This window comes from Sceloporus occidentalis, unplaced genomic scaffold (assembly GCF_023333645.1).
Source record: "Sceloporus occidentalis isolate IW3139 unplaced genomic scaffold, rSceOcc1.0.p SCAF_95, whole genome shotgun sequence".
NCBI classification, from domain to species: Eukaryota; Metazoa; Chordata; class Lepidosauria; order Squamata; family Phrynosomatidae; genus Sceloporus; species Sceloporus occidentalis.
The window spans coordinates 938,292-958,177 of NW_028317075.1; the positions used below are offsets into that span (position 1 = coordinate 938,292).

The 19,886-nt window shown below is 39.2% G+C and overlaps 1 protein-coding gene across 1 annotated transcript in view; it reads left to right on the plus strand.

The window, feature by feature from the left end:
* LOC149284296 (extracellular matrix organizing protein FRAS1-like) overlaps positions 1 to 19,886 on the plus strand; it is a 196,768-nt gene that overhangs the window by 145,050 nt on the left and 31,832 nt on the right. Inside the window, exons 25-37 of the mRNA XM_089496882.1 lie at positions 1,110 to 1,250; positions 2,016 to 2,286; positions 4,483 to 4,567; positions 5,077 to 5,397; positions 9,060 to 9,213; positions 9,581 to 9,762; positions 12,791 to 12,907; positions 14,121 to 14,235; positions 16,275 to 16,412; positions 17,302 to 17,334; positions 17,687 to 17,818; positions 18,757 to 18,882; positions 19,326 to 19,573. Coding sequence (XP_089353008.1) covers positions 1,110 to 1,250; positions 2,016 to 2,286; positions 4,483 to 4,567; positions 5,077 to 5,397; positions 9,060 to 9,213; positions 9,581 to 9,762; positions 12,791 to 12,907; positions 14,121 to 14,235; positions 16,275 to 16,412; positions 17,302 to 17,334; positions 17,687 to 17,818; positions 18,757 to 18,882; positions 19,326 to 19,573 — 2,063 coding nt within the window. The remainder of the gene's footprint in view (positions 1 to 1,109; positions 1,251 to 2,015; positions 2,287 to 4,482; positions 4,568 to 5,076; positions 5,398 to 9,059; positions 9,214 to 9,580; positions 9,763 to 12,790; positions 12,908 to 14,120; positions 14,236 to 16,274; positions 16,413 to 17,301; positions 17,335 to 17,686; positions 17,819 to 18,756; positions 18,883 to 19,325; positions 19,574 to 19,886) is intronic.

The window sequence follows — 19,886 nt, forward strand, 5'->3', positions numbered from 1 at the left end:
CAGCGTCTCTTCTACTAGCAGCAGAGGAACAGGAAGCTAGCAAAGTCCTCACATAACTCTGCCTCCCCCCTCCTTCCTCTGGGGGCGGGGCCAGAGAAGTTGCTCGCACAGCCGGGCCCCTGCAGAAGTCTGCGAGTGGGAGATCTGCAGTTCAGGAAAGGGGGTGGGGGAGGGTTTTTGTGATTAATGTGTGAAGTATGTGTGATTAATGGAATGAATGAGTATTTAAATGTTTTTGAATGAGTGTGTGTGTATGATAGCATGGATGTGTAAGGGGGTGGGGGTGGTAGCATGGCATAGGGAGGCTGTAATCCCACTACTATCATCCCCAGGTTCCAGCATGTACTGGCTGCCTTGGCTTGATAGGAGTGTGATTGCTGTTAGCAGTTATATATATATATATACCTCCGGAAATGCATCTTACCCCCCTATATGCCACTCAGCCCCATGATATGCCTTTTAACCCCCTATATGCCAGAGTGGCATATAGGGGTATGAGGCATATCATGGGGCAGAGGGGCATATAGGGGGTTAAAAGGCATATAATGGGACAGAGTGGCATATAGGAGGGTATAAGACATTTCTGGAGGCAGAGTGGCATATAGAGGGTTAAAAGGCACATGGGGCAGAGTGGCAAATAGGGGGATATAAGGCATTTCTGGGGGCAGGGTGGCAAGCCTGGGGGCAGATGTGCATAACTGGGGGGGGGCAGGTTGGCAAATAAAAGGAAATAAAAAAATATATATTTTTCTCAATCATAGCTTTTATTAAATATGAAAATTAGTTTACATGAATTAACATTTACTGGCAAAACTTTTTTCCTATAGGGTCGTCTTATATTCAGGCTTTTTGGTTTTTTCCTAAATTAATATTTTGATTTTGGGGGGTCGTCTTATAATCAGGGTCATCTTTTAATCGAGCAAATACGGTATTTATTTTCATAGGAAGATATCCTGGAAACCTGCTCTCAACCATTAGTTGTAGCATAGAACCAATGCCTTATCATTGCATATAAAACTGGTAAATTATGATGGCAACGTGTCCATCAGTGGTCACATTATTCTGTCCTAATAAAACTTTGTCATTCCTTGTTCCTGATTGTCTCTTAGCTTGTCCTCCTGGTTGCCTGGAATGCGATGAAGCCATGAAGTGCAGATTTTGCACCAACAAGATGCTTTTAAAAAATAACCTGTGTGTCTCACACTGTGGCCGTGGTTTCTCAAGTAATCATACGAGCAGGAGGTGCGAAGGTATGTATTGTAACTAAGCCACCATATGAGAGGGCCGGTTGAGACAGATTGTTGTGTTATTGTAGGTTGCAACATAAGTGCGGCTCATGATTATTTCTTGTGTGGCATCATAAATCCATAGCAATTATCACATACAGTAAAACTTTTGTGAGACGTATTTGTCCTACATTCCAGAGCTGTGATTAAATAAAATTCAATTTTGCCCCCCCCAAAAATCAGACTAGCTCAGCTGACAATGGACAGGGTTTAAATAAACTGCCCTAAGGTGAATCCCCACCCAGGACAGTCTTACATTTTAGCTCAGATGGAAAAAGTGTAACTATTGCTGCACACAAGGGTGGTCGAGAACCAAAATGCCAGGCGAATCGCTTCTATGCTTTGGCTTTCATGAGTCTAGTCTAGTTAGTAAATTGTGGTTGGAGAAGTGTAAAATGCATACACAAATTGTATGCCTTATAATGAGTGTAATAATAAATGTAGTTGATTTGAATAATTTGACAATTAAAATTCTAAGTAAATCCTGACAGTTCTGCTAAATTTTGAAATATGTTCCGACTGTTTTAGATATTATAAATATGTCACTGTTTGTAAAATAGTCCTAAAATATAAGATATGGATGCAGGTCATTGTAGGTCATTTTAAAGTTAAATCAGTAAGACAGAGCTTAAGCATAGGTCATAGGACCTATAAACAGTGATAAGAATGGTATGATAGACTTGGCCCTAAAAAATGGTTCAACGAGTATTTGTGATTTTTTCCTTTCAGTTAATTCTCACACTCCTATGCTTCTTGTGAATGGGTCAGTCACAGTAGGTATCGGTGAGGACACACCTTTGGATTTGACCCTTATGAATGTACAAGATCAGGACACTGAGTACACCAGCCTTGCATTTCATGTGGTGTCCCCTCCTAACAATGGGCGACTGGTAAAAATGTTACATGGCAAAGAAATTCTCCTTAACAAGGACTCGCAGTTCAACTGGGAGGATTTGAAAGAGAACAGAGTGAGGTTCAAGCACAGCAAAGAAAAGTCTAGGTAGGTATTACTACATGAAATGTTCTGCAGTGATCAAGCTTTCTCTTATGAGGCTTTGCTAGGGAATAGCCTACAGGTTTATCCTAGTTTGCGAAGTACCCATGCTTTCATGTGTTGTCCTACTGGAGGAGGATGATTGTCCAGTTGTTCCCATGAAATTCTTTGCTACTGGCCAATTCTTAGAAACTTGATATTACTACCCTTATATATCTTGAATTATTCCTTCCTGGTTTTTTTCACTTATATATTTAACAACGGTGTCATCCTCTTTTGTTTTTTTTTATCCTGGCAATGTCCTCATCTATTTTAGATGAATATGCCTTTTTAAAAAAGGGGCATTGCACTAAACTAAAACTATCTCCATATATTAAACCACACTCATTGATAATCACTGGAGCCCAAACCCTCTCATACAGTGAAATCCAAAATCAAGTCTCCATTTGTAAATACTAAATCTATCACAACCTACTTCCTTGTTAGCTCCTCTACCAATTGTCCAAGACAGATTCCCTGTCAAGAATTTAAGAAGTCTCTACCCCTGGCTGACCCAGCTGTTTGGTTTTTCCGGCCTTCCTAAAAATACCCTTTTTTGTTGAGGAACATTGGATGTCACTAATAGGACCCTAAGCAGATGGTTTCTTTGGTGTTTTGTGTGAATCCATTACATTTTTGAGTGTAATATTGTTTTAATGTATATTCTTGTGAATATAAGAAATTGAGATATCATTGAGATATAAGAAATAAAGCAGCAACGTTGTAAACCAAGTAACATATTCTTGTGCTCTTCAACCCAAGAGGTTGATGAAAAGAGAGCTCGGTTCCGTAAAGAGGTTGCTAAGCAACAGAAAAGTCATTATAGAAGACATGTCAGTAACCAATATGTAAATGAAAGACAATAACATTGAGGAAAAGGCAAGTTGAATTGTGCAAGTGCAGAGAAATAGCGAACATTTCACCGAGAATCACACAGTTTAATCAGAATTTTGGATTTCTTGATTTTTAAGCTACATTAACTTGAAGGCTCAGCAAGCATCTAAACGCACTTGGATGAGGCCACATTTGGTGTCCTTCAATTCTATTTGACAGATGAAATAAGTACGTCTCATATTATTGCTCTGGCGCTGCCTCTGTGTTGTTAAAACAGTATTCACTTAACGACCCTTAACTTTTATCATGTTATTATTTTAAATTTAACAACAAAATTAACTAAGCTTGGAAAACATCCTTGCTTTATGGAGCGTGCAGAATTTCTCTGCTCTAAAACTCACTTGAAATCCAATCGCTACATTTCCAAGTCATTTAATATACATGCACACTATTGTAATGATCTAGTATTAATAAAATAAAACAGAATGACTAAATTCAAGGGACAACATATTATGTTGTTCATTTGTACAGAAGAGATGATTGGCATCAAAGGTCGCCAACTCATTTTCAGTAACCGACACCTGTTATTGGGCTCAATGCATTTTTCAACAGCTTGCGCATGGAGAAAATGGCTACTAAAGTGCTGTGTGTTCGGACGCAATAATGGGATAGCAGATCATGACGTTCAAAAGCCTGGCGGTGGTTGTGCAGGGCAGAATGTGCCCATATTAAATGAAATCTACTATGAACACTCTGCTGCCATTTAGAGGCATAGAGTTGAGTCCATGACTATTAGAAACGCAAGCACTGACTACTGAAAAATAGACACTAAAGACAGGGGAACACAACAACAACCAACCAATGAAATTTGGGGCAGCAACTCTATGATGTTTGAGCGCATACATTGTGTTGACAATGACATCATCCAGTAGCAGAGGTCATATTAGTTCAGTACATGGTCAGAAGGTTGATCGATGGCTGTTCTACCTTTTATTTTAGGATACTTTATTGTCTGTTCCATTGAATTCATCTACTTTTTTACTGAACAGTAAATTAAACATGTCACATAAGTTATCAGGGATTTATTGCAAATGTAGTCTAATGAATACATTTAGTTCCAAGAACACAACAACTTAAGACATAAAGTTTTATAGAAAATGACGCATTTATGAACTGCATACAATTTATGGCTCTGTATAAATGCAAATTTGATAATTGTCCACTGTTTCCTGTAAAGGGTTTCATGGTTTTTCAGTTATGTGAATAGAATATTAGGTATCTGTAGTTAGTTGTTTCCCAAACTAATGCTCATTTCTTCATGTCATTTAGGAATGGCTTTTTTTCAGTTAAAGTCAGTGATGGGCAGCTCTCCTCGCAGCCACAATCAATCAATGTACAAGCTATCTCAACAAAGGTAACATGGCAATTATAGTAAGCTTTGTCATCTTTTCTCTCTCCTTGCTTGGTGAATTGGCTTCTTAGTCTACAAGATAAAAAGAGTATTTAAAATGTTCATGTGAATAGCCTTTCCATCTGTAGTTCAATAGGAATCTGAAATGGCCTCAGAATGCAATATGTAAAATGAATGCTCACGTGTGTCTATGTGTCGGCATCTTTTGTATTTAAAACTCCTCATAAGTACATGGAATACTTACTAAGGTGGGAAAATAGATTTCACTTTAATATAATCTCAACCATTGATTCAATAAATGACCTGACATGTCACTTCTGAGGGAACCACAGACATTTCTAGTGGTACTGCCTTTGAGCTTTAGAATGGTGGCTGGGAATCATGTAAATCATAGTACAAAGAAATGTACCTATATGTATTTCTTTAAAAAGTTGTTTCGTTCAGACTTAAAACACATACAACCCTAAGCATACCACATATTATTAATAATGTTTAGTTTTTTTGGTTTTCAGGCAACATACGTCATTAGAAACAGTGGTCTCCTGGTTGGCAAGGGGGAGACTGGGGCTATCACAAAGTTTCTCCTAGACTTGAGAGATGATGACAATCTGCAGGAGGTGATGGTAGCTGTTCTAGAATCTCCAAGGCATGGTCATCTTGTTATTCCTCCGGGGAACACTCCCCTTAACCAATTCCGCCTGGATGACATTAAAAATGGCCTTCTGCACTATGTCCACGATGGTTCTGAGAGTCAGTCCGATGTCATTCTTTTCCAAGTGAATGATGGATACAACTTTATTAATGTTCTTTTCCATGTCAAGATTACAGAAAAGGTGGGTGTTAACATTTGAAATATAGACCATCTATAATGATAAGGTATTCCACAATGTAACTCCAGGTGTACAAGTGGGCTATCGGGTAAGCTAGGTAGAATTTGTTGAGCCACTGTTTTCCATGGCATGGCAATCAGAGCTCCAGGGTTAAGGTCATGGTTCTGTACAGGCCACACATGTTTCTCCATACTAATCAAAACAGGAGGGCTCTCTCCAGACTGGTGCCACAAAGTTAGAAGCATGCATTTGTCTAAAATGTCTTTGCATAGTGTAGCATTGCTCTTCAGTACAATTAAAAGACCTAGCCCAAACCTTGAGAAGCAGCCTCAAACCAACCTGGGACATACGTTTGTACTTATTTTTATGTATTGACTGAGCAGATATGTAATAGTAATAGAGTAAGAAGCTAGGAAGACACCAGATGGTGCAAGAACAAAAGCAGCAGTGAGGGATAAAGCAAACATGAAAGAGCCCACAGTAGATTTCATACTCTCAGTAGAGCCCGATCAGGAATTAACTTTTTCTTTTTGTTCAAATTTCAGAACTCCTTCCAGTCTTAACCCTTAAACTTATACACAACATATTACAATTTTTTTCCGTTTTCACTTTAATATTAAAATAAAAAAAATACATCTGTTTTGGTTTTGTTTAGAGGGTTTGTGGTTTTAATGAGCCAATGACCCCCTTATAAGTGACACACTAGGTAGGTTAATCTCATCACATACATAAGAGGTACATTTCTGTGAGAAGTGCTGCTTAATAAGTGCATGGATATGAAAGCCGCATGAAGCCAGACACACAGGCTGTGTATATCACTTTATTCTCAGTATAGCGTCTGGGATTAAGCAAAAAGAAAAAAAAAACACTTGAAAATGTGTTCCTCTGAGCATCCAACGTACATTAGCGGAAACATTTTATTTGTCCATATCATGTACATTTCCTATGCAGATTATAGAGAAAAACAGCAGTCCCTGCTGTGTTGTGAAGTTTATAAGCCTTTTTATGCATCTTCTCAAAAAATATTGTTGTTTTACAATATGATGTAGGTAATGTACAGTTTTACAAAGCCTGGAAATTGAAAACATTGTAAGTTTTTTTAGGTTTCTGTAAAAGGACTGCATACAAAACATAAAACATTAAATTACAGGGCACGCAGCAAAAATCAGAACAATCATAGTAATGGTATGAATAGCATGCTTTACAAAGATGCCAAGGAAGTCTCTGGACTAGCAGATTTTTTTTTTTGTGCCCTGGAGCATTACTACAAAAGGTTGTTATACACAACTAACATATGATTAATTAAAATAAAATTTGATCTTAAAGTGGCAATATAAGCAGCAAGTGATTCTGGCAGCTGAACCTCCTGCAGTCTTGTTTTGTTCTTTTTTTCTCCCTCTTTGGTAACTGTGCCGTTTCCTGGGTCAAATCACTTTTTGTACCGCTTGGAGATACCTATTCTTCCTCACAAACCTATTTTTTCTACCTTCTTTCTCATGTTCATGCAGTGTCCTTTCCCTTAGACCTCCCTTTTCTAGTCTCTTAGATTCCCATGCAATGTCATTTTTACACTCTCTAGTCAGTTTATTTTCTTCTCCCATTCTACTTTATGTCTATAGATTAACATTTTCCCTTGAACCCCTCCTTCCTCCAAAAGCTACAACCAGTTTTTACGACATCTACCCCTTGCTCCCTACACAATCCTTTCAGCCAGTATCTCATTGCGCGCTCGGTGATTATGTCACTTCCCAGCTCGCAGTGTCAGAGAGGACCACTGCCGATGCTGCATTAAAGGAGACCATGTTGCAGGACCTGATCAGGTCACTGCTTTGTGGGACAAATGAGAAGTATGTGCTCCTCACCATTCTGGAGCCCAAGAGCCTAGAAGGCATCAGGCCCTGGAGGCAATTACTGAGTCTTTTGATCTTAGGTTGAAGTAAGGGGTATTTAGCCGCACTGGTCTTCTCCACCTTCTCCCACTTTTGAGTATACGACAAACTTTTCAGACATCTTTATTGTCTCAAAAAGTATCTTGGGCTATACAGCTCCAACTGTATGTGGATGTCATTTGTAGAGATAATTGCAGGATCAGTCCATCAGGATATCTCTGAAAAAATTGAGTGAATCTGATTAACATTATTGACCATTTCTGTGTTATCAGTCATATTTCACAGACTGTTATTTTATGACTCAATAGCCATCAACTTGGTTTCAGTGTCTCCATAAATTCAAACATGGAATGTAGCTCGTATTTATGTTACCAGACTGAAAAAACATCAACCCTGTGATATGTCTTGACATTGACTATATATAATTAGCAAACATATTTTGTGGCTTTTTACAAGTCCATATATTTTGTTTATATCCCTATAACATAATACTTGAAGTTTAGCTTCTGTAACATACGGTCTGACTAGTAATCCCCTCCCACCATTAGACCTCATTAAACTTCCACTAAATCTTTCAGATGTTCATGACACTTGGCCAGAGTTTCCAGGCTTAGCCTGCAACAGTAATAAAAACAAATTACACCTGATTAGTTTTTCTCCCAGTAAATCTTCTAATGTTCTAAGCTTTTGATGAAAAAATAAATGTCTGACCAGACATGACCTAGGTGAATTCTGCTTTGTTTGGTTTTGATCGCAAACTGATCTAGCTGGTGGCTATTTTTTTTTTTTGCGTTCTCAGCCTTTCTGGGTTTGTGAGATATTATTAATCACATATGATCCAAGTCTAGGTGCTGTTCCGTAAGCTATACTGAATATAATTGCTGCCCAGGAAAAAAAAATCTTTATTATGTCAATCGCTTTCTCATTTGGATGGCTTCTACACCAGGATAATTTTAAGCTCTAGTGATGTCAAAGGTGAGGGAACAGATGGTTAAAATTGGTTGGTAACCTGGCACCTTATGCAAATTAAGACCATCTATTGTAGTTATCTGTATGGAGTCACATGATGATGTCATGTAGAAGCAGTGGCCTTGACTGACTATGTCATGTAAACCAAAGGCAGATTGCGCTGTTTAGATATCAGGTTCCCCAGTGTACTTCTCCTCCATGGACTGGATGGGGACATTGGAGATCTCCATTTTAACTGGCCTGGTTACACTATGGAGGCCTGTGACTACCTGTGTAGCCTCGTAGCCTCCATAGTAATATTACCTGGCCTCCTTGAGAAAGTTTTGGAGGCAGCTTTGTGTTAGATCAAGGGCTAAAATACACTACCGCTGGGATATAAGTTTTTTTTTCCCCCTGCATTTACTCTTTAAACATTGTTTTTGGTAGTTTATAACAAAATAAAACAAATCTGAACATAAAATATTGGAGTGTTATTGGAAGCTGCTTTTGATTGGGGAGTATCTATTATTATTATTTGTTTTACTACTATACACGTGAATTTGGGCTGTTGTTTCTTTGTATACATAAAATATTGGAAATAGAATTTCTGTAATATCTGTAACCAAAACTCATATTGATGAATCCAAATTGTAAATTATTCTAATGTGTTTGCATGAAAATTCACTGGCTGCATTAATCAGGATTATAGAAAAGCCCAATGATTAACATTTAAATTATTCCATGTTTTTTTGAAATCTCAGAGTAGCTATTAAAAAAACACAAAAGGGATACTTTTTGATTAACCCTTCATCACCATTTTCCAAACAGTTGAAAGAAGGGCTCCAACTTGTATTGAACTCTGCTGTGTGGGTGCCAGAAGGAGGAATGCTTCAGATATCCAGTAGACTTCTGCAAGCAAAAGTGCCTGGTGCCCCTGACTCAAATGTCATCTATACAATCACAAATGAACAGCCAAGGTTTGGTAAGTACATGCCTTTCATATCTTCCCGGCTTTATCAGTTCAGAATTGCACTTCGAATAAACCAGGTAACTTGTTGGTTCAAATACAGCTTTGGACAAAAATAGCAATAACAAGGTGAGGAAAAAAAATAAATGAATGTTATGTGTGTTTTATTGATCCACGTATGGTGGCCTTACGTCAAAGTAGTTTGCACAATATCAATGTGACTTATTTAATAACAGGCTATCATGGAAACAGGGAAAGATTTAATAGCATTTATTAAAACCGTCACAAATGCCACACAAAACATTTCACTATTCTGTCTACACATCTGAAATATATATACAGTATGTTTGCGTATAATGGAACCTTTCTTGTTACATACCAGGTGAAGTGGTGCTACTGGTGCCAATGCCTGCTGATGGACCTGCTGATGGCTGGCAGAGACTGCCTGACGGAAGGCTGGCTACACCCGCCACAACCTTTACCCAGCAGGACATTAATGAGGGGCTTGTGTGGTACAGGCACTTGGGACCCCAGTCACAAGGGAGAGACTCCTTTAGCTTTCAGGTACTGTGAAAATGTAATAATGATAACATTATGTTGTGATATGTATGTATGAAGAGTCAATCAACTGCAAATTGCCACCTTGTAAATGTAGGAATAAGCCTTAAGGTATTACTTACTGGCCAAGGAGTCTGATGTATCCCTCAAAGGTATTTGTAGAGTTTCTACACTTTCTAAAATGTTGTATTAGATCATTAATTTCATGTTATCTTGCCCCAACCTCTGCTTCTAAATGATATATGACCCTTCACAAAGAAATAATCAGTGTAGTCATCCTATAGACTGTGAAAATGTGAGTATCACATGCAGGTGTGCAATCTTCACACATTACAATCACCATTTGTGGTCCTTGCAGTGTCGTTGCTGACCATACTCCAGAAGTCAGTGAAGTGGAATATGGATATGCATTCATATCCTAGTGCATAACTTCTAGGAGTCCTAATTGCCCTTTCCTAAAGGGGAAAAGGACTGCACAAAATTATTTTTTTTTCCCTAAATCCCAAAGGCATGCCTGTCATTTGGCCATGTATCCAGGATGGAGAATACATTGCCCTTGAGAAGGAGCTTCTGTGTTTATACTTCAACAGTTTTATTCCCTATTCAATTCTTTTTTTAAATCAAAAGGTGTGTTCCTACCCCAGAGTTCTCAGAGCTTAAAGGAAGGGGGTAATTTCATAAACTGAGCTGCACATGCTTGGCTGATTTCTGTACCATGAGATAACAGAACAGGGTATGTTTCCAAACGCTCTTAAGTGTTAGAAGCATCTGCTCATTACAGGAGTTTCAGCACATATAGTTCATCCCAGTCATTATCACAAGGACCTCTTGATGATTGTTCTCTGGCTATCCATCAGTACAAGTGATTAAAGTAATTTGCAAAGTAACTCAGAAGATAACTCCGACAGATAAGAGTGCACTGGGAATCATTGGTGCAGATGTAAGCAAATCTTTTAAACACTAGACTAAATTACTGTTATCGTGTTTCATAATGAACTCACTATCCTGCGCTCTCAGAGGAAGCCAGCCCTATACATTTAAGCAGGGTGTTAGCGCACCTGGTTTTATATTTGCATAAAGCCTATTATAGATATTCCGTTAATGTTGCAGTCATTATTATCTATGTTCACAATTGTCATAGCTAATATGCAGAATTAGCTCTAATTCAAACCCAGCTTCTAATGTCTCCCTAAGGCTGTCCTGCCTACCTGAGACATATAAAAGCGTCAGCCTTTGCAAAACACAGAAATGGATTCCCTCCTTTTATGAATCCATTATATTCGTTATCGCTATTTTGAGACAAGTTTTCTATCATCGGGGGATGGAGGAGTCTGTTCACTTATGGATCACAGTCTTTTGTATGTTGCAATTAACCAAGGGGGCCCTTTCATGAATGGAAAAAAAAACAGCATAAGTTTTAATACTGCATGGTTTTTTTTGTATAAGCTGCCAGGAGTTGTGTTCTCTACACCATGTTTGCTTGTGTGCAGGGCCGGCCTTAGGGGTGTGCGACCTGTGCGACCGTACAGGGCGCCATGGTTGCAGGGGCGCCTGACCGGGACTTAGATTAAAGCATCGTTTTGTTTTTTTTTGTGTTTTTTTTTTAAAACTTTATTTAACATCATTCATGTTAAATAAAGTTTAAAAAAAACAAACCGATGCTTTAATCTAAGTCCCGGGCAGGGGCGCCGAGCGGTTGCTCGTGAAGTTCTCGGCAACCGCTCGGCGCCCCTTACTCTCCGTGACTCCGTCGCTGTGCCGGCATCTCATGTTGAGCGCCGGACTATTCCGGCTCTCAACATGAAATGCCGGCACCGCGGCAGAGCGAGAAGACGGATGCCTCCTGCTCTCGCCGCAGGACTCCGGCAACAAGGTAAGTGGGGGGGGTGTAGTTTGAAGGGACAGAGGGGGGGGTGTAGTTTGAAGGGACAGAGGGGGGGGTGTAGTTTGAAGGGGCAGAGGGGGGGTGTAGTTTGAAGGGGCAGAGGGGGGTGTAGTTTGAAGGGGCAGAGGGGGGGGTGTAGTTTGAAGGGGCAGAGGGGGGTGTGTAGTTTGAAGGGGCAGAGGGAGGGGGGTGTAGTTTGAAGGGGCAGAGGGAGGGGGGTGTAGTTTGAAGGGGCAGAGGGAGGGGGGTGTAGTTTGAAGGGGCAGAGGGAGGGGGTGTAGTTTGAAGGGGCAGAGGGGGGTGTAGTTTGAAGGGGCAGAGGGGGGTGTAGTTTGAAGGGGCAGAGGGAGGGGGGTGTAGTTTGAAGGGGCAGAGGGGGGGTGTAGTTTGAAGGGGCAGAGGGGGGGTGTAGTTTGAATGGGCAGGGGGGGTAGTTTGAAGGGGCAGAGGGGAGGGGTAGTTTGAAGGGGTAGTTTGAAGGGGCATGGGGGGGTAGTTTGAAGGGGCAGAGAGGGCGGGTAGTTTGAAGGGGCAGAGAGGGGGGGTAGTGAGGGGGGGCGCCAGAGGAGTAGTCCGCACAGGGCGCCACAACGCCTAAGGCCGGCTCTGCTTGTGTGCTCATGGCTAGCTGATTTAGTAACATCGTGATTGCATCTAGCCATAGACTTGCACAAATGTGTCCTTTGGGACAAAATGTGGCATCGATGTCATGGGTAAGAAGCGTTGGAGTGACATGTCTTGCTTCATCCACCATATTGTGTACAAAGAGGTATGAGACCATCTCAACGGAGAACAGACAGTAATGTAATAGCCAGCTATATGTCTCCGCCGACATATCAATCTGATCTCACCCATAAAAGCAGTCCATAACTGAAATGCAAGGGAAATGTCCTCTGCAGAAGGACGTATGAAGAATCATGGGCTTGCTGTTGGCACAAATGAGCAAGGATGTCTATGTCTTGACTTATTGTTACATTTATCGTGACAAACTCACTATTTTGATGTCTTGTCCTCCTACTTTATTACCAACACTGCATGTGTTCCACGTCATTAGTGTGCAGTGCATCAGAAACTATTCAGCATATTGGGTAGAATGGTTTTACCAATCCTACGACACTTTTAATGGTTGTAGTATGATTTTACTTACAGATTTCCAGTACAGAAAGTACCCAGGCCACTCAGGACAGACATGTGTTCAACATTGGTATTTTACCCAATCACCCTGGTGCTCCTCAGCTATCTCCTGGATCCTCTCTGCACATGACGGTAAGGGATATGTGTAGTGTTATTTACTAAAGTCCATTGGCAGTAAGCCCAGCAAAATGTTTATGCACTGTATTTTGTAAAAGCAGTATATGTAAGTCCTGTTGGAGGATGGTGACAGTTCTTCATGGGGCAACATTTTTTATAATAAAAATGTGCAAATTTAAAAAGAGATTAAATATAAAAAATATATAAAGTTTATGTTTTAAGTACTTGGATGTGCTGTAATCTAAACACTGACCCTGTTCCCGCCGCCTCAATAGTACCAGTAATTGGAAACAGACAATGGACATCAGAGGGGTACTTTAAATGAAAAAGAGTCTGCAGGCGAAAGGTTTATTCGGGCTTCTGATACTTCATCATATTTATAATAGTGTAGGGATTTCCTTTTCCGTCAGAGCCGTGAGCACAAACATTGTCACCCATGTCTCTATGATTATTAAAAATGTTCGGATTCACTCTTTACTTGATCTGTTAACCATATTTAGAGGGATTTTCATGAATGTGTAGGTGGGTTGTGTTGAGATGAAACATTTCAGCTCTCCCAACTTCACCAGGCATTATTAAGGACTAACCATGGTGAGTTTTGCTGGCAGAGTTGAAATGCAAATTACCTAATTAGTCTTCGAAGATAACTTGAATGCCATCAACTATTCTTTATGCCAGTCCAATTCATCCCTTTATAGAGGAGACTCTCAGTGGGGTTGACCCCGCAGAATGTATAATAAAGGCAATGAAGTAGAAATGTTTTAGAACTTATCTGCAAACTCATGATTTAGTAAATAAACCCCTATGTTTGCATCCTTATATCCAAATGTCCTTCAGTTCTCTAATCACCTTGAAAGTAAAAATACAACATACTTCTTTGTCTTTGACACTTTCTTTTTTTTCTCTGACACATGGTACTTGGTTAAAGCATATCAACAAAACAATAAAACAGACAATGCTGAAAGTCGCTATTTCACGAAGAAGAGTATAGAGATACAGTTGTTCTACTATGATGAGGTTTTGGGGGAAAAAACACTTTTGCAGTGGTCTTAAAAAAAATAAGTATACAAGAAAAACATAATTATTCCTTCATTTTTTGCATGGTGTATGTTTGAACTCAATCCCCCAAGTAAAATCACAGCCATAATAAATGTAAGTTATGTCTAAGCAGGCAGATGTAAATAAAAAAGAAAGGGCTGTGTGCTTACAGAACGTTATTTTTTTGTAGGCTCTTGAAGACCGTGTGACAGTGATTGGATCCCATTATCTTTCCTTTGTTGACACAGAAAGCCCGAGTGATAAAATAGTCTACAATATAACGGTACCCTTACAGCCGCATGAAGGTGAGGAAAACCAGACTTGCCTTAACAGCATATATAAAGTACAGATTTCTGCTATAGGAATAATTATTTTTATAACTTGCTAAGGAATACAGGAAGGCTTCCGTTACTTTGTTGCTTATGATAACTCGCTTAAGGGCTTCTGTAAGGCTCAAGTTTCTCGGCTTCATTATAATTCTAAACTAAAAAAGCAATATAGAGTGAGTGATAAATAGTTGATATAGCATATCATTGTGTTGTTGGCCCTGTTTGAAAGGATTCCACTGGAAATGGTCCAAATAAAAATGGTTCTTGAAAGTCAAATATTGAATTGAATGTCAGTTGCCAGAGAGAGAGAGAGAGAGAGAGAGAGAATACATTGATGATTGAAATCTCATGAGTTCAGTTAGATTCTGGAACCCACAGTAGCCAACTATTTCAGCTCCACGTGTCTGATGAATCTTCAAGTATGTCTCCTTCCGCTCCCACCACCTTACATAACACCATCCAGACATCATCCTATATTCTGTAACGACTAAATTTTGTCCATTTAATTCGGGTACTTCCCTTTTGCCTTGCTTATGAGCAGATGTCTTTATGTAAATATGGATGACACCCAGAATGTCTCATCAAGGCATCAGTTGGGTCAGCTAGCCGGTTTGGCTTGTGTCAGAACTGTTCTGACCAAGTACGGTAAGTTGGCTACTGTGCTTTTATTTATAGGTGTGGACAAGAGGAACATTCTCACCAGACCTCATAATCAGTCCAGCCCTGATGTTTCCTGGTTTGTTTTGTAATCATGGTAAACCAGCTAATTCAGCAGATGTCTAAACATGCATGGGATTATTAATCTTGTAAAGTAGCAGAATTCGTCAAGGGGGAGGGGTGTTCATTGGCTGAGCCATTGATGCTAGTAGAATTAAATTCAGTTCACACATTACTGTTTTACAGTGAGCAATAACCAAAACAAAATTGGATTTTAAATTGATTTATTTATTCAGTTTGAAAACTCAGCAGTGAAACTCAGCAGTGTCTATTAAAAACACCGCTGAAAATCGTTACGGCAAGCATTGTAGAGACTGGACTGCTCACATTTTCGGTTGATGATTTGTCACGTTGTAAGTGCTGTTTGTCATCGATCACAGAAAACCATTCATTAAAGGTGTTTATTGCCATAACACAAACATACATAAAATGGTTTTGCTTGGCATTGGTTTTTCTTTTTAATGTTCCTTTACTTAAAGGGACAGTTCAATTTCCCATACAGGCCAACTAATGAAGAATGCATATAAAATGCATTTGTCAGTACTATGCATTCATTAAACACGTGGGGGGGAGGGGAAGCTTAAGGAGAAGTTGCAGCTTCATCACTCCCTCCCCATGTAGTATTGGTTACTTGAAACAGCCAATCATTGAGATCGTTGAGCTCATGCAGGGGGTTTCGTTAGACACTCGGAACTCTCTCCTGAGCGAGTACTGTGGGTATGCCACGTCTGTACAGTGCTAAGAAGGAGATGTATCACCTAAAACAAATTCAAGCCAAGGGCTACACAGGGACAGTTTGGTTTCAGTGAAGTGATGGTGCCTGCTATGGATCAGAATATTGAAGCAATCGATGACTTTTTGAAATTGTATGTATTTATGAAATGAGGTTTTGGCCAGTGGTATTTAACTCTTGTGTACTCATATTTTTAGTTATACAGTGCCAACAGGCTTGCTTTGCACTTAACGGTATAAGAGAGGCACAGTAGGTTCACAGGAGGTATACACACCTTATGAAAGGAGGCCAGAGCCATTCTGGCTGGGATGCCGGTATCATGGGGGACTCATGGCATATCTCCTGGTTTCTACAGGTCCATGTAGTTGAGAGGTATAATAATGCAATGTATATTCAGATGTGTAATTGCCTGCACTGCTGTATTTGAGAAATATTTTGCAATTCATGTATGCTACCCATGCTACAACTGTAAAAAAAAATAAAAAATAATAGTAATAATAATAAAGGAGATCTAATGCCTATCATATTTGTAAAATAGTCACTTTTCTTGCTGCTGATTTCACAGGCATCTTGGAACATAAAGATAAACCTATGTCCTTTGTAAGGCACTTTACCCAAGCAGATATTAATCAGGGTAATATTGCATACCAGCCACCTAGAGCCGCACCGCACCTCAGCGAGATTATGGACTTCTCTTTCACTGGTAAGAAAACTATCTTCATGTTTTTGGTGTTGCTATAAAAAGAAAAGCAAACTCTAAAAGCTTATTTTCGAAAGTAAAGTAAGTAGCACAGCATTATTGATAATCCTCCTTTGAAGTCACGGATTTTGACCTCATCCCTGATTCCAGAATCTCCCCTACTCCTTCCCTATACCCATATAATGAATACAGCCCCTTTCATCACAAGAACAGCCATAGGTACATAGTATAACATTAGCAATTTCGACCACAAACTTTACTTCAAATAAACCTAGGAAAAACAGGACATATATCTTGCTCATTTATTATATAAACTAACTCGTAGTAAAGTCTTCAATATGTAAAAGAAAATAAAAGAAAGTATGATGCACATACAGCATGTACATAATTTTACAAGCTAACTTGTTGGACAAATTTAGTCTTCAGCATCTTTGACAGGTTCCCGTTCTGTGGTGCTGTAATTACATAGAATTGTAGTTATGAATTTGAAGTATTTCCACAGGAACATCCTTGAACTTTGACACATGTAAAGCATTAAATACTTACTGTACAACACCATCATTTACCTAATATCACAATGTTCTGAAGTTGAGTATCTTCGCCTTGTTCCTTTCTGTGGTCATTGAAGCCGGATTGACCATAATGTGTGGTCAGGTTGGCTTCAGTGGAATTACAGAAAGATCACTGATGCTCAATACTAAAATTGTCATGAGTTCAGGCATGGTTTTTAGGTTTACATTAATGTAATCATAAATAAATATTTTTGGTTCCTGAAATCTCAGTGTGTTTGCAGCCCTACAGTATACAAGCACCCATCATTTTTACTCCTATACTTCACCGCTTCTGATCTCTACAGTTTGTATATAAAACAAAGCATTTATTTTTCCTTCAGGTCTTCCGGGATCTGTGAGCTTCTTCTTTACAGGTAAAACATAAATATCCTTTCTAATGAAATGGATTTTTTGTTTGTGCTGTGTAGAAAACAATGTTCATTCTGAACAGTGATATTTATTTAACATATAATATATAAAATAAGAGATTTGTAAATCTGTAAATAGCCATGAGCATATTTACTTAATTAATATTCACATATGAGTTATCTCTGAATTACTAGCCACATTAGTAAATCAATTCGTATAAAGAACTTGTTGTTTGATAAGTAGCATGCCATCTTTCTTTAGAACCCTAAGGCAAGGAGTATGGTAGAGATCAAAGGTATCTTGGTACATCACCCAGAGCTGTGCTGTTTTCATCGATGTGCCCTGCTTTCTCTACAGTTTCTGATGGGGAATTCACTACACCTGAGATGCCATTCACCATCCATTTGCTCTCCACTGAGCAGCAGCCTCCTGTGTTTCAGATTTCATCCCCGTTTCTTGAGGTTACGCAGGGAGGACGAGCTCCCATCGGTGAGGAGTGGCCATATGCATTTTAATCACTTTTATGTCTTAGAGGAAAATGGTGTTGCTGAAAAAGTTTCTGTTAACATTCAAGGATCTATTAACCAATAAAAGAAAAGGAGGCCTCTGGTACAAAGTAGCACAGCGCCCCTGCAATTAGCATCTAACAAATGTAACAGTAGTAAAAGTAGCAATAAAGCTCTGAACATTCTTTAAATACCCTTTTGCAATTCCATGTCTTCCATGTTTCTCCCATTTCTTCTGCCTTGGTTCATTTAATGTAGAAAGCATTGGTCTTGCCATGGTAGCAGCATTGTTCCCTGATTATTTTAAAAATTGAAATAAAATATTTAGCTAACACACAAAAACAAGAAGAACAAGAAGAAGAAAACAAGACTATGGAGTCTTGGAGTGTCAATCCAATGCTTGTAAGCTTTTAATTGTATCCACGTGAAGCAAAACACTCCACAACAGAATCTTGGCGCGTTTCGCACTTAACATGCTTAATTATCAGGGTACCCACAGTGCAAAGAGCCATTAGAAACTATTGTTACTAGTCTTGTGTATAATAACTCAACTAATATGATCCCCTTAAAGGGTTTGATATTCTATGCTTGTGCAAAATTTGAAGGAGGGGTCGGGGCACAGTGACCTGTCTTGCTACTTTTTGTGCCCAGTTTCATGATATTTTACATTTTCGGCTAGTTAGTAGACAACTAATTTAGGCCAATAATAATACCATGCAAGCAATATGAAGAATAGTGTTATGAGCAATTGGTAGACCTGGTGAGATGTTAATAATGCAGCGATGTCTTCTGTAAGTGCCTGTTATAATAATAATAATAAGATTATATATATATATATATATATATATATATATATATATATATATATCTCTCTTAAAAGCAGATTATCAAAGATTTTAATTTTGGACTCTGGGTTTTCAGGGGTACATCTGACCGTGACTGATACAGACACGTCACCAGAAGATCTGTTTTATGAGCTTGTTGAACAACCCCGGCATGGCCTGTTAATGAAGTCTGAAGCTGGCATACAGAGCGCTATGAACGCAGGTATGTTTGTAAACCATCCATCCACTTGTTATAGCTGTCAGGGACCACTGTTAATACACTAATTATACAAAACAGAGTTTTGCCTTGCATATTATAAAGGCTTCAGTTCTCAGCGGCAAGCATTTTTCTTGGGGTTGTCTTGGCACAGGAGCTGTACCTGGTCACAGGCGTCTGCTAAACAGCTGTTCCTTATTCAAAAGTCATTTGTTTCAGTTGTATCTTAATTTGTCTTGTTGTTTAAAATTCATTGAGCATTTTTGTTTATCTGGGATTATGCAAGATGCTCGCAACTGTTGGGAGTAATTTCCTATAAAACAAAATGGAAACACCTGCCTTGCTGTTCAAGGCTGCATTGACATGTTTATTGTCAAACACCCACACTTTGACAATGCATCATTTTTGGTTAAATAAATGCTATTAATTAATGCTTGTGTGTTTGAAAGGTGATACATTCACATACGAAGATGTCAACAGAAACGCATTGTACTATGTGCACGGAGGCTCGAGCACGACAGAAGACAGCATGGAGATTGCAGTGACGGATGGTATCACCTCCACCACAACCCTTTTGAGGGTGGTAGTGTCACCTGCAAATGACAATGGACCACGTCTTGTTCCAGGCACTTTGTTGGCTATAACCGTGACCAGCAGAAGCTCTATTATTATAACAAGGTCCCATCTCGCTTACATGGTATGTTTTTGTTTGGTATGTCCTACCTCATGTCCCCTGCAGGCTATAAAAGTAAGAGTTATGAAAAAGAAAAACAAATTGCACAACCAAAACAATAATTCTACAATTGCAAAGGATTGATCCTTTGTTACTGATTTCCTATTATAGCAATACCTTGCACAGGCCCTGAGAAGCTTCCTGGTTTTTAGCAGCTGTCCAACCGTTGGGTATACTGGAGCTGCTAGCCTGGTTAAGTCTCTCAGTATGTGAGAAGTTCAAAATGTCTTGAACAACCAAGCACACGGAAGGATGCTGAAAGATAGAAGCAGATATG